Source organism: Pyrgilauda ruficollis, unplaced genomic scaffold, assembly GCF_017590135.1.
Source record: "Pyrgilauda ruficollis isolate IOZ18807 unplaced genomic scaffold, ASM1759013v1 scaffold41, whole genome shotgun sequence".
Classification (NCBI taxonomy): domain Eukaryota; kingdom Metazoa; phylum Chordata; class Aves; order Passeriformes; family Passeridae; genus Pyrgilauda; species Pyrgilauda ruficollis.
In genome coordinates this window covers 7,461,443-7,474,337 of record NW_024525601.1, presented here as the reverse complement: position 1 = coordinate 7,474,337, position 12,895 = coordinate 7,461,443, and the positions used below count along the sequence as shown (strand labels likewise).

Sequence of the window (12,895 nt, the reverse complement as noted above, 5' to 3'; positions counted from 1 at the left end):
AGAATTCCTACTCTAATGAGCAGAGGTCCAAGATCACACAGGCCTTTTTTTAGCTCAGCATCAAAACAAATCATCTCAGAAACTAAATCCTACCCAATAGCAATAATTCATCTAGAAAAAGCTAGCAGCTAGTAAATAATCTGTCCTTAAGACTTACATTTACATTTAGATATAAATCTAAATATTAAAAGCACTACATTTCTATACATGCCAACAGTATAATATAATACTGTTAATATAATAACTGACAACCATTAATGTCTTCCGCCTAGATTGTTACATATTCTTACTATGCAATATCTACAGGGTTTTTGAGCTATGCCAATAATCAACTGTTCTCTGACTAAACAGAGGCCACTTGTACTCTACATTAAGACATCAGAGAAAAAGACAGGAGACAACAATGAGGATATTCCCAGAAAATGTCATCATGAATGTATATACTCTGAAGTAATGACTAAGTGCAAAAATATCCAAATCAGCTACAAAGCCAGGAAAGTAAGGATTTTCATCCATTGCTTGCTTCCATGCCTCAGCCCAGAACAGTGAAGTAAATGGACTACATTTCTGCTCTCTGCTTAATGGGATGGCTCTGCTGACCTTTGTATTTTATGAACAATCACGTTTATAAACATTATATATATGTATATATACAAAAATTGATAAACTGCTTACATTTTTAAAGTTTGAAAGATATAATTACAAATCTAATGATATTATGGAAATTGTTAATATTTTAATAACCAAGGCAATTATACAATCAAGTGGGAAAACCATCCTCACTTCAGCAACACAGTTATGTGAAGATGGCTTTAAAAGTCGAGTAAAATCCCTGACAATTTTTTATGCTAGTGTAATGGTGCTTCTGAAGCCTGAGCAAATATTAAACTCTTCACAATTCTAGTGTTATCAGATTACCAGGTGTATTGTCTTCAAAATGTTTAACTAGTGCTTCTACCTACCTCTTCAATGCTCCCTTCAGTCCACCAGATTAACATGGCAGCTCTGAACATCACAGTACAGACGAAAAGCAGTTCAGCCTGATTTTAACAGTATTTACTTTGTACTACAGTGAAAGCACTACTTCTAACATGAAGTTATTTCACAGAAATCAGATCACAGCAAGTATATATTGCATCCATCTAAGCCAGCATGAAACCTTTATAAATTAATAGTGTATCTGTAAATATAAAATAATTTTAATTCCAAGAACATTGCCTCATTAATGTTTTAGCATTCTATAACTTCTGTACATCAAATACAATATAATGCTAGGTGCCCAAGCATATGAAATTATTTTTCTGTTATGCAAACAACAACTGGGTGCATAATTAATTTCTCAGCATCTCGCTGGTCTTCAGTTTTTATTCTTAATAAATCAAATTTGACAGATGCTTCTTGGGCCTCTTGCCTTGTGCAAAATGAGACATGGTTGCAGTAGCAGTGCATTCTGTGCAAATAATTGAGTAAAAAACAATTCAAAATGCAAATATCACAGTATGCTGACTGACAACTGTCAAGAACAATTATTCTAAAACACCTAAACAAGAGGTTTAAATCTAAACCCAAACTTCCATTTTTAGTGAGGTTTAACAAAAAGGCACTGAAAAAGACACAGAGCTGCCAGTTTCTACCCAAAGATACTGCTATTACCTTCTGCTTGTTTTAGTTAAGAAATGAAATATTTCTCCTAACTGAACTTTGTACATATAAAAAGTATAGCAAGCATCTGAAGTTGGAGATGCAGTATCTAAAAAACATCTTTTTCCCCCTCAATGTCACAGGCAGAGTTCCCATTGCATTCTACTTTGAAATGAAACCAAAGGAAAGAAAGAAGGGGCTTCATTGCATACTGGCTTACATAGCTCTATCATGTTAGTTGTTATATTTCATTTAACAAGAAGTGTTAAAGAATTAGATATTGGCCCTTTATAATATTGTTAGTAAGAGTCTAATTTGGGTACACAGTCACAGTAATAAAAGCAGTTTTTCACTTTGGCATTTAAAAAGAAGGCAAGTCTAGTAGAATTGTTGTGCATGTAACAAAGTTTAAGAACACAAAAAGCATATTTTGAAATTTTTAGGTTACCTCTGCTTCTACATCCACGTTCTGTTTCAGAAGCAACTTCAAAATGTCAACGTGGCCGTTCTGGCTTGCAGCTTGCATAGCTGTGTGTCCAGCACATTGCCCATTCACCTGGAATGCCAACACTTGCAGGTGAGTTTCAAGACACACACACCTGCACACACCTGTGAGGCTGTTTAGCAGTAAAAAACTTCAAGCAACAGCACACAACGCAGAATCAAATGAACTATTTTAAGATGCCTTCTTAGCATATATAGATGACCTAGGTTTTCTCTATTTCATTTCTATATTAGCTAGACTGAAGGAAAGAGGAAGAAATAGATTTTCAACAAACATTAGAAGACATTAATGATACATGAATTAAAAACATTCATCTTTGGGTGACTCCTGTAAAGGAAACATTTTTGAGAACAAGTCTCAGATTTATACCTGTCCTCTGCTCAATGGTACATGTAACTTCCTTGCCAAATTTACGGTAATAACAGGAGAGAGTCTGAACAAAAACACATGTTTTGTAAAATCTTAAGTTAAAAATCAGTGCTCAGAACCAAAGAAGTTCAGACTCTAATCTGCAAGCATTACTACTGCTGCAGTGAAAAAGACTAACTTCAAAACATGTTCCCTAAATTAACTTCTATAATTATCAAGCACTTTCTTTTAGACTTTTCAGTATTAGACAAGTTGGTAAAAGAAACGTCACAGAGAACACATTAGATGATCTACCTTGTGAGTTAATAAAACAAAACAAACTCACAATAGCAGCAAAAGCATCCTGAAAAATCTACCCTCCTTCCTCCATCCTCCTTGAAAAAAGAATTTGAAGACCCTTCAGTAATTGTGAATGTTTGGTTCTCTGCACCAACTCTGGCAGAGGTTGAGAAGTATCTTAATTCATAGCAGACAAAAGACTACAAAATCTGTCCAGCAATAAAGTATGTACATCTCTGTGTTCACACAGCCCACACACATTTTACAGGACAACAAATGGAGGAAGAGGCACTGGAACTAGCTGTATTACTTCTAAGAAGACACACTACCAACTGGCAAGGAATATTCAGAACAGCTGCACTTCCTTTAATACTAGAGGGCCCCCAAAAAGAGATACTCCCAAAACAGAACACTCACATCTACATCTGGCCTCTTTAGCAAGTCTTCCACTTTAGCAACATCTCCATTGGCAGCAGCTTTAACCAATTCTTCATTGAGATCTCCAGACTCCTGGGTTTCAAATAATTTTTTCAATAGCTGAGACAATCTCTCTGTAATTGTTAACCAAAGGACAACTAAGATTACAATTCTAATTACACAAGAACAGAAAAAAACCACAGCTACATTTGTTTTGTTTCTAAGGCCATGTACATAGTAATACACAAACTACCATAAAATAGCAGCTGTAAAATGACTGAGTTTGAAATAAGAGCTGCACCCTAGTACCCTTTAGACAGTGGAGACTGCCACATTAGCCACTTCAAAACAAAGATGATTGAACCATAAATAGCTTTTCTTCTGCAAAATACAAAAGGATAGAGCAAGGTAAAAACATGAACTTGTGTATTACTGTTACAGACTTTCTAACATCAGGTACAGGCTGTCTTCTGTGATTTGAAACACTAAGTTGTATTACTCTTCTAGATAGTTTTATGGCCACTGTACTCGATTCTTTATTGAGAAAACTCATGGCATCTATGCCTCCTTAGGAAAAAATCTAGAAAACTATGCAGAAAGTTTTCTTGGCATTAAAGCAAATATGTGAAGAGGAAAGAATAACTAGTTGTGACTAAAAAAAGGAAAAATTCTAGTTTCAATTGAAAACTGCCAACAGAACACAAAACATGCTGGACAGTCTTTCTGCCTTGTTATGATATAAATGACAGCATGTTCAACAAAACTGGTGTGATTACATAGACACCAAAAAAATGCTACTGTAATTAGTCACAGGATGTCTGACTAAATTTTAAAACAGAAATTTTAAAGAAATAAATATCCTGAATTATAATAAATAACCACCTGCCACAGACCCCTCACCTGTGCCTGCTACCTTAAACCACCTATCAAACAAGGAGGTTTCTTGTTACTGCCAGTGACACTCTCTCCATGCCTTAGGCCCTATTTCCATCTGATATCCCTTCCAACTGTTTTGAAATCCTTAGAGCAGACCTCCAAAGACACACCCGCACTGTGACTAAACAGAAGCATCTGATCAATATAACATCTCCATATTGACTGCAAGCTTTTTTCCTATCTTTCTTATATAAAACTTCAATTACCCAAATTCCAAGGCTATTATTAACCTTACCTACAAACAACGTATTAATATCTAATAACAATGTTTTAATTAACACAATTACTTGCTATACATATGACAATATTACTAGTTATTCTTCAGACTTACCACCAGATGCATTACTTATAGCAGATCCTGCTGATGCCACCTTCGAGACAGCTGCTGGATTATAGGTCCAAGATGTCCCACAAACCTCTACCTTTAAGTCACTGTCTGAATAGATCTGCTGAACCCGACCAACTTTACCTAAGGTCTGAATCAAAGAAAACATCAAATGTAAATAAAACATTCAGATTTCTAAATCTTTTAATATGATATAAATTTTATGAAGTCCACTGTTTAACAGCACAATCACTACTACTTTTATATAGGTTTCACTAGGTAAGCAGATTGCTGCACCTGATCAAGTATTACACTGCGTTTGATGAAAACTTAAAAGAAAATGCCTTCTAGACTGCTGCAGCCTCCAGGCACATTACCAATACTGTACAGGTACAATACCAATAATACAGGTACATACCAATAATGTACAGGTACATTACTAGAAATACTGTACAAGCTTGACCATTCTATGAATGCAAACACACAGCTACTCACTGGAAGCATTGCCTCGGCCCACTCTCCGTGACCTCTCTGGAGAAGTTTGATTCTCTCCAGGTCGTAACATACTTGAACAAGGTCACCCACTTGGAATTGAGAGGTTCCTCCTTCTGCACCTTGAGCAGCATCTCCACTTCGGACAACGTTGGCCTTGGTGAGAACAGCTGGATTGAATGTCCACCTAAACAATTAATTGTTTAAAGTAAATATTAAATACACAAAGCAAAATATATGTTTAAAAATTATCTGTTGGGTAAGCTTCTGCTTGTATGCCTACAAACTTTCTGCGACTGGATACAATAGATACTATATTTGCTGTTATCCATTTTTTGTCCATAAACTTGCCTCATTAATTTGTTAATTGTGGATCATGAACTAATTTCAAGGATAAGCTTCAGAGATATATATTTGTAAAGGCAATTAAGAAATATCATGCCTAAGGGGAAGCAAGCTGACAGCAATGTAGAAGTCCTGAAAGTAGCTATACTGTTGCTTTATTTTACCAGGGATAGAAAATAACTGGTTGAAAAGCAGCAGACCCAAGCTGTCTCACAAGGATTGAAGTGTCAGGAAACAACATAAGAACACAGAATTTTGGCCCTTCCCTCCAGGTCAAAAGATGCAACATTAAGTTATAACAATACTTTTCAATTAAATGGATGTCCCAGATATACCTCAATTTTCAAACTATCTTATTTGTAGTTTAAATTTTATTGATTTAGAGGCATTACACTGTTTAGTCAAGGAGGAGACCAGAGGACAGAGCAGCTCCTGTCACTGACTCTGCTGACATGACTTCCAGAAGAAAAGCCTTGCATCCCTTAAGATGGGAAAACAGCTTTGTTCTGCATTACTTAGCAATACTAGCAAACAATATCTTGAGGGATATTCTGAATGAACAGTACACTGTTAATTCTTTCTGGACAAACTGAACAGGTCAAACTCCATATACAACTGAAATGAAATTGCATTCACCTGCTACTTTTTAAAGATAAGCCCAATACTTGAGAGCAAGAGAACAGAAAACCATGTGGCCATATTAGATTCAAACCTCACTGTACAGCTGGGTTTGAGTCTTGTTAACATGGATGCAGCTAAGCAAAATTCAAACCTAAATTGCTTGCAAGGAGTGGTTTTGGCTTCCCCAATACCTCCTATTCTTGGTCTGTATTTACATAAATTAAGATTCCTTGGAATAATAAAAGGCTAGCTATGGACCATGCCAAGGTGACTCTAGTTTAGACACGATCCCCCCGAAATTTGTCACATGTCCTCTTAAACTACTTTCCTGAAAACCCACAATGAATTGCTATTACCTTGCCTCTTGAAACCATGGGATAGATAGTTTTTCATTAAAAAGAAAGCTACTGCTTAAAACACTGCATTTTGCAAACTTGCTATTACCTTGCCTCTTGAAACAATGGGATAGTTTTTCATTAAAAAGAAAGCTACTGCTTAAAACACTGCATTTTGCAAATAAGATAGTCTAGAATGTAATTTCTTATTTTGAATATAAATTTTCACTGGTGAGAGGCACAGCAAAATTCCTTTTCCTACTAAAGCATCCTCAAAGAGAAGTCCTCATTACACATCTAGAAGGAAACCTCAACAGACACAAAATGAGAAGAGAAAGCTTCTGGCACCAAGTAATCACAATCACTGAAGGCAAGAGAAGTTCGTGAGAAGCAATGATCAAGGCTATAGAACAAACCTGTTGCCACTTGGATATTGTACTACAATGTCATGGTCCTCATCGATGCCACAAACAGTTCCAGTTGTTGTTAAAGTTTCAAACATGCCATCAGTCCATCCTCCATGACCATGCTGCAAAGACTGCACAATTTCCAAGTCAAGGTCAATGTTCACAAGGTCACCTATTTGCAGCCCACCAGGGTTTCTGTTACCATTTTGCTCACCTGACAGGGAGTAAGAAAAAAAAGTTTACATCACCATACTAATTTTCCAAGCAATTTGAAGAACTGAAGTCAATTTCTGAGACCCAGAGAATTGTTAAGGTTGGAAAAGACCTTGGAGATTTTCAAGTCCAACCACCAACCAAGCACCACCACCATGTTCACCACTGAACCCTGTTCCAAGCCCCTATCGACATGTTTTCAACACTTTCAGGGATGATGACTCCACACCAACATCTCTGCAACCATAGCGGCCAACACGTAAAAAAAAATCTCTGGAACCTCTGGCAACAGAACTGTGTGTTTCTGGTTGAGTTTTCAAGGCAAATAGCAGTGACACTGGCAAATGCTAAATATTTGTGACAAGTTCCACTATGGGCTCTAACTGAGATCTTAAAAGCTATCATATGGTGTTAGACATCTGGACACATAAAAGCTCTGGTGTCAATAAAACAACAGTGCTTTTGTGCAAGGAGTTAGATTTATTACATCTCTTGGTATTTAAGCCAGTTCTGTAAGAATGAACAGCTATGTTTGGCTTTTCAGAAATACACTGCACAGGACACACAACACAATTTATAACTTAATGAACACTTAAAAGCTCCCTTGCCATCCCCTTGGCACACTGATACCAAATACAATTTAGAAAAGCATGATAATTTATCATAAGTACATAGAAATGTTACTATTTACATTTCACTAGTAAGGACAGTACTTTTGGATGACATTTAGTAAGGAAAGGGAAATCCAGAGTGAATATAATTAATACAAATCAACATGAATTTACTTCAGCTTACCTAACACAGGACAATGGTCTCTGTAAAAAGAGCCTCCTTTTGCATCTTGAACACATTTTAGGTCAGACTACGGAGAGAGATTGAGAAAACTTTAGTCCTCAGTGACCGAGTCTCCAGGTCAGTGAAACTAGAACTGAAATATTTAATTAAGAAAGGCTGAAAATGATGTGTACAAAAAACATGTCCCATAATGCACATAATCTCAAATACTTTCAATTTATCAGCCTTGACATTCTCAAGACTTTAATAACCTTTATATATATAAGAGGCTATAAAGGATGAGAAATTTTTAGTTCAAAGACAGGAATTAACACAAAGCACCTTTGCATTGTTCTATTTAGTTATTTTTCCTTTTAAAAAAGAATTCTGTGAACACAAGCAAGGAAACATCATTTAATGCCTGCCAGTGCTGCCCACTCTTCCCAACACTTTTTGACAGATACATGTTTAACTTGGAAGAAAACTTGCCACTCAGATACTGTAAAATGAAAATTTCTTAATTAAGAATATGCAAAAGAGTATTACTTCAAAAAAGCCAACAAAATACTACACCGAGCTAAACATGTCATTTTTAAAGAGAAAAGTTTTAAAGCTCATCCTTCATAATACTATTTCATATTATCAGAAAGAACCTTCAAGTGTGGCAACCAACTCCTATGCATAAAGCCAGCGGATTTTCTATAATTCTCCTTTCCTTTATGTGTAATGCTTAATTCCAAATAGCTATCATCTGCCATTGTTCCTTATGAAATAATTCTCACTAAACAAAGGGCATTTTTATGTGGAAAATAAGTTGGCAAGGACATCAGAAACTGCAAAATGTGTCAGAATATTCTATGCCATGGGGGAGGAAGTAGGGGACAGGTGGTAGTAATGATATAATTAACCACAACTAAACATACTTGAACAATTCTTTTACCCCTGCCAGAGATTTACTGACAGACTGTCCTCCTGCAAAAAGATTAAAATGAAAACTCTGAACTCTTCCAAATCATCAAGGCTCTCATGAGCACAATGCCACCCTTGGCAACTGGTAAGCAGAAACAATACAAAATTCAGTGTATATCCCGGTCTATGAAGAATGTACCGTCACTTTGGAAAAATGATGAAGACAGCCAGAGGAAAACAATGAGATTTTAGCCGCTCTTCAAATCCCCTGAGAAAGCAGAGAAAGCTTGCTGAGCACAGCAGCAGCAGGCCTGCGGCAGGATGCTGCCACCCGGTGGGCAGGTGCTGGGTTTAGCTCGGCCGCAGACAAAGGGGAAGGGGCTGCGCGGCCCGTCCCAGATGGCAAACTCATTCATTCCCCGGAACGAGGGAGAGTGAATGTCCCCCGGAGCACTGCCTCTCAACCACTGAATACAAACCCTCCGTGTCAGGCAACAAGCAGCTGTCTGTGAAGGAGACAAGGAGGGGTGCACATGCAAGAGCTGCTGTCACATTCTTCAGAACACTAAGAATAGAGCACAGGAGAGTCCAAAGGCTCTCCTCCCTGCCAAGCAAAATCAGGGTGAAAGATTGCTTGTGTTACAGGAAGTGTAATGCACTGAGCAGGCTGATGGCTAAAACCTAGCCGAAGAAACAAAATGTTCATTAAAAGACTAATTACTATTTTGCAACCGACATTACTAGGAAGCCTGTTATGCTACCCTAAATTTTATAGAAAAAAAACCAAAAAACAAACAAACCAAAACTCAGAAACCTGCACTTGTATTTTATCCTGCCTGCACTGTGACCTGCACACAGTTATTTCTGGAGTATAATGATATGTTTGGTTGAAAGACGAAGTGGTAGATTGGTGTCCAACCTCAGCTTCACGACTGTCTGTCTTTCTTTCTCTTACATGATGTAGTCAATGTTATATTGCTAAAGAATAAAACAAGAGTATGATCTAACTATAGCAGAAAAGCAAGGGAACATGTCTTTTCTTCTTCTCTCCCAGAAGCCTTCAACAAAATAATGGAGGACCCAAAACACATAAAGAAATGACACTGACAGATATTAAGGTAGCACAAAATACTTATATCCTGTATAATAGCAGAGTGCCCTTGGCAACGTGGCAAACAGCGCTACTAAGAAAAGTACTATCACCATGATAAAGGCCTGCAAATGCCTTAAAATATAATCAAACCCAAACAAGATTCTGCAGTTTTAAGACAGAAAACTGCTCTTAGTTATATTTCAGTGCCACAAAAGCTGGGTAAGCAACTACAATTTTCTTTCTACCACTTAAGTAAAAAATCAGGGATGATTGTAAGCTCCTGGTCACCCTACTCTGAGGACTGCATGGCAAGAGGCCCCCCTAGTGCACATGGAACAAAACCGCAAACGGATGGAGCCTGGATGCACCAGTCTTTGCACTCCAGAGAACCACACTGGGATTTCTAAAAGTTATGAGTCACCCTGAGACTTCAAAATCAATCAAAATAGCAGATTGTTTGGAGATGACACATACAAGTGTAAAGGGGAAAAGTACCAAAACAAGGGACGTTAGAATACAAGTTTTAGACTCACAGTGACACCACCAGAAAAAGAAGTAACAACTGTGAGGCTGTGTGTAGTGTAAATACATGGTGGAGATGAACAAATCAGCTTTTCTACAATGACTTGATGGAGAAATCATTTGATAAACCCCAAGTAGGATTCTGTCAGGAAACAGAAAAATGAGCTATAGATCTTGTAGAATTTGTGTACAATTAGAGACAGAAAGCCCAGTTAAGCAGGCAATCAATCAGAACTCAAGGAAAAGCATGCAAATCAGACATTGCACTGCACAATTTGCAGGTCAGTAGTAACAGCTGATGCACATGAGCAATGGGTAATAATGGTCTTTGCCTACAATGGAGAACTCTGCTCTTATAGCACCCACACTTGAACTCCCAAAAAATCTGCATTCCAGCAGTATGTGATTGCATTACATAGAAATCACAACTTGCCCAGTCAAATAGGAAATATAGTAAATGTACTTTGACATACCATCCAATTATACCAACGGAAATAAACAGCAACAATTTCATCTTCATAAAACTTCAGAGAAAGAGAAAATGTAGAGCAAAGTCAGCAGTGCTGCCAGATGGTATAAAAGCATCATTATCCCTAACCTTGAGGAGGAAAACAAAGCTGAAGGAGCAGCTGACTACAGAAATAACTTCTAAGTTATTCCAATCAATATGGAATGCCATCCATCAATATCAGGGAGGGAGGATCTACAGACTTGGTAAGAAAACGAGCTGTGCTGCTGAGAAGACGACAAATGTTTGATCCAGATACACTGATGCAGCATCTAACATCAGCAGCAAATATGAGGGGAGAAATTAATACTGATCTTACAGATACACCAGCAGGAAGAGTGCCATAGCTGCATTTGTTCAAGGTAGCACTAGATACACACAGTAAAGGTCACTTTAAGTCTTTAAACTCACAACAGCTTTTGGCAAGGAAATCAGCCCTTTGGAGGCAAATGGAAAAAAGTTCAGTGCATGCTGCTTTGTCACCAGATTAAGGCAACAAGAGACTAGATAAATCTGTGTGTTTTAGTTAAATGTTTATAAGAAATGCTCAAATCTTTCTCAGTTTTGAGAAGCTAGGAAAAGAGAAGCAATAAATAGAGAAGGTAGAAGATGGTAGAGAAAGAGATTGAAATAACAAAAAGGTGTGAAGCACAGAAACAGTAATAACAGTTTCTTACAGAGGAACCCAGACCTCAGGCAAACACTGGGTGAATGGCTTGTAATCTTACTATTTATTATAGGCACTTATAAAAGCTTTGCGTGTGTAATTTTTTTTTTTAAAAAAGGAATATAGTTTTCCTTGTCAGTTAATACTATAAATAAAATTGGAAAATTATTAGAAAATACATTTCTGCTTAGTGGAAATATTTTTCTTCACAATACAAAGATTGAAAACTTGACTTGATTGAGACTACAGGAGAAATGTGACTACATCAAAAAGAAGCAAAACAAAGTCTGCTGACAAATGCAAATAAACACTCAAGATAAATGACCAGAGAACTGAAGATCTGACTGACATTACAGATCTGACAGTTTTAACTACAGTGGAAGGCATATATTTTGTAACACTCACATACAATACCTAGTATACTGAGATATTTACCTTGCTTTTATTTAAAAAAGGAAGCGGTAACAAGAAATTTGAAAATTCTCTAGAGGATTATAACTTCATGGGTAATCCAAATAAAAGTTGATGAACAGACACTAATTATCCATCACCTAGAGGCAGGAAATCTCAACTTCCCTTATGCACTCACTATTTGGAATTTGTGGAAAAAAGTACACCAAAACAGATGGGTTACATATCACTGTGACAATGATGGATGATAATTACAGCTACTTGTTTCAGAGTAAAGCACAATTCTCCAAAATGAGAAACTAGGGGAGGCTAATCGCAGCAGAACAAGGCAAGTGGTACAGAGAAAAGAAGTTCCGAAAGAAACAGATTCCTAAATGATGAAATTGATTTAGGACACACCTGTAGTTGGTACTGTTTTCCACTGAAAACCAAGGGAAGTCACCAGCTTTACACCCTCAGCTCACATGATACAAAGAAATAAAATCCAGCCACAAGTCCCAAAAGCAAAATCACAACCTTCCCACTAACTTTTTAATTCCATATGACCTCTCTTTGTTGCAAAAGGCTATGTCCACACATTGTTAGAAATTAAAAAATGCCCAAAGCAGGTTATTTGGTTGACAGCTCAGTTTGGCTCAGGACTCTGAATATATATAAGTAAGAAATGTCAGTAGCATAATGAACCATACAAGCCAACCATAGCTCATTCTTACTGAGGACGTAGCAAGCATTTTATCTGACCTAATACATCATAAACACAGACTTCAATCCAGGAATTTGTGGCCTGTAGCAACAGAAACCCCCAGACTTAAATGTCAGACTTCACAAAAAAACAACAACAACAACAAAAAAAAAACAGAGGCAAGATGCACTTCTCATCAGTTTCATATGTAAACACAGGAAACACAAATAAAACCTCCAAGTATCTGACCAGAAATAAATGCATGTTTTCAGTCAGCACCTGCTGCCCAACCAGCCAAACCTCATCTCTCCAAAGCTGGCAGGCCAAATAGATTAATTTTGAGGACCAGATGCAGCCTATAAGCTATCAAACAACAACACTGACTTACAATAATGAGCTGTGTTTCTTTAATCAGCTCCATTAGCATGAGTCAAGTGTTACCCA

At 37.1% G+C, this 12,895-nt stretch overlaps 1 protein-coding gene across 5 annotated transcripts in view; it reads right to left on the bottom strand.

The window, feature by feature from the left end:
* MIB1 (MIB E3 ubiquitin protein ligase 1) overlaps positions 1-12,895 on the bottom strand; it is a 78,404-nt gene that overhangs the window by 48,983 nt on the left and 16,526 nt on the right. For all 5 annotated transcript variants that reach the window (XM_041477762.1, XM_041477763.1, XM_041477764.1 and 2 more), the window contains exons 5-10: positions 7,681-7,747; positions 6,682-6,886; positions 4,968-5,151; positions 4,479-4,623; positions 3,212-3,345; positions 2,090-2,197 (exon numbers count right to left, since the gene is read on the bottom strand). In XM_041477762.1, the coding sequence (XP_041333696.1) occupies positions 2,090-2,197; positions 3,212-3,345; positions 4,479-4,623; positions 4,968-5,151; positions 6,682-6,886; positions 7,681-7,747 (843 nt within the window). The remainder of the gene's footprint in view (positions 1-2,089; positions 2,198-3,211; positions 3,346-4,478; positions 4,624-4,967; positions 5,152-6,681; positions 6,887-7,680; positions 7,748-12,895) is intronic.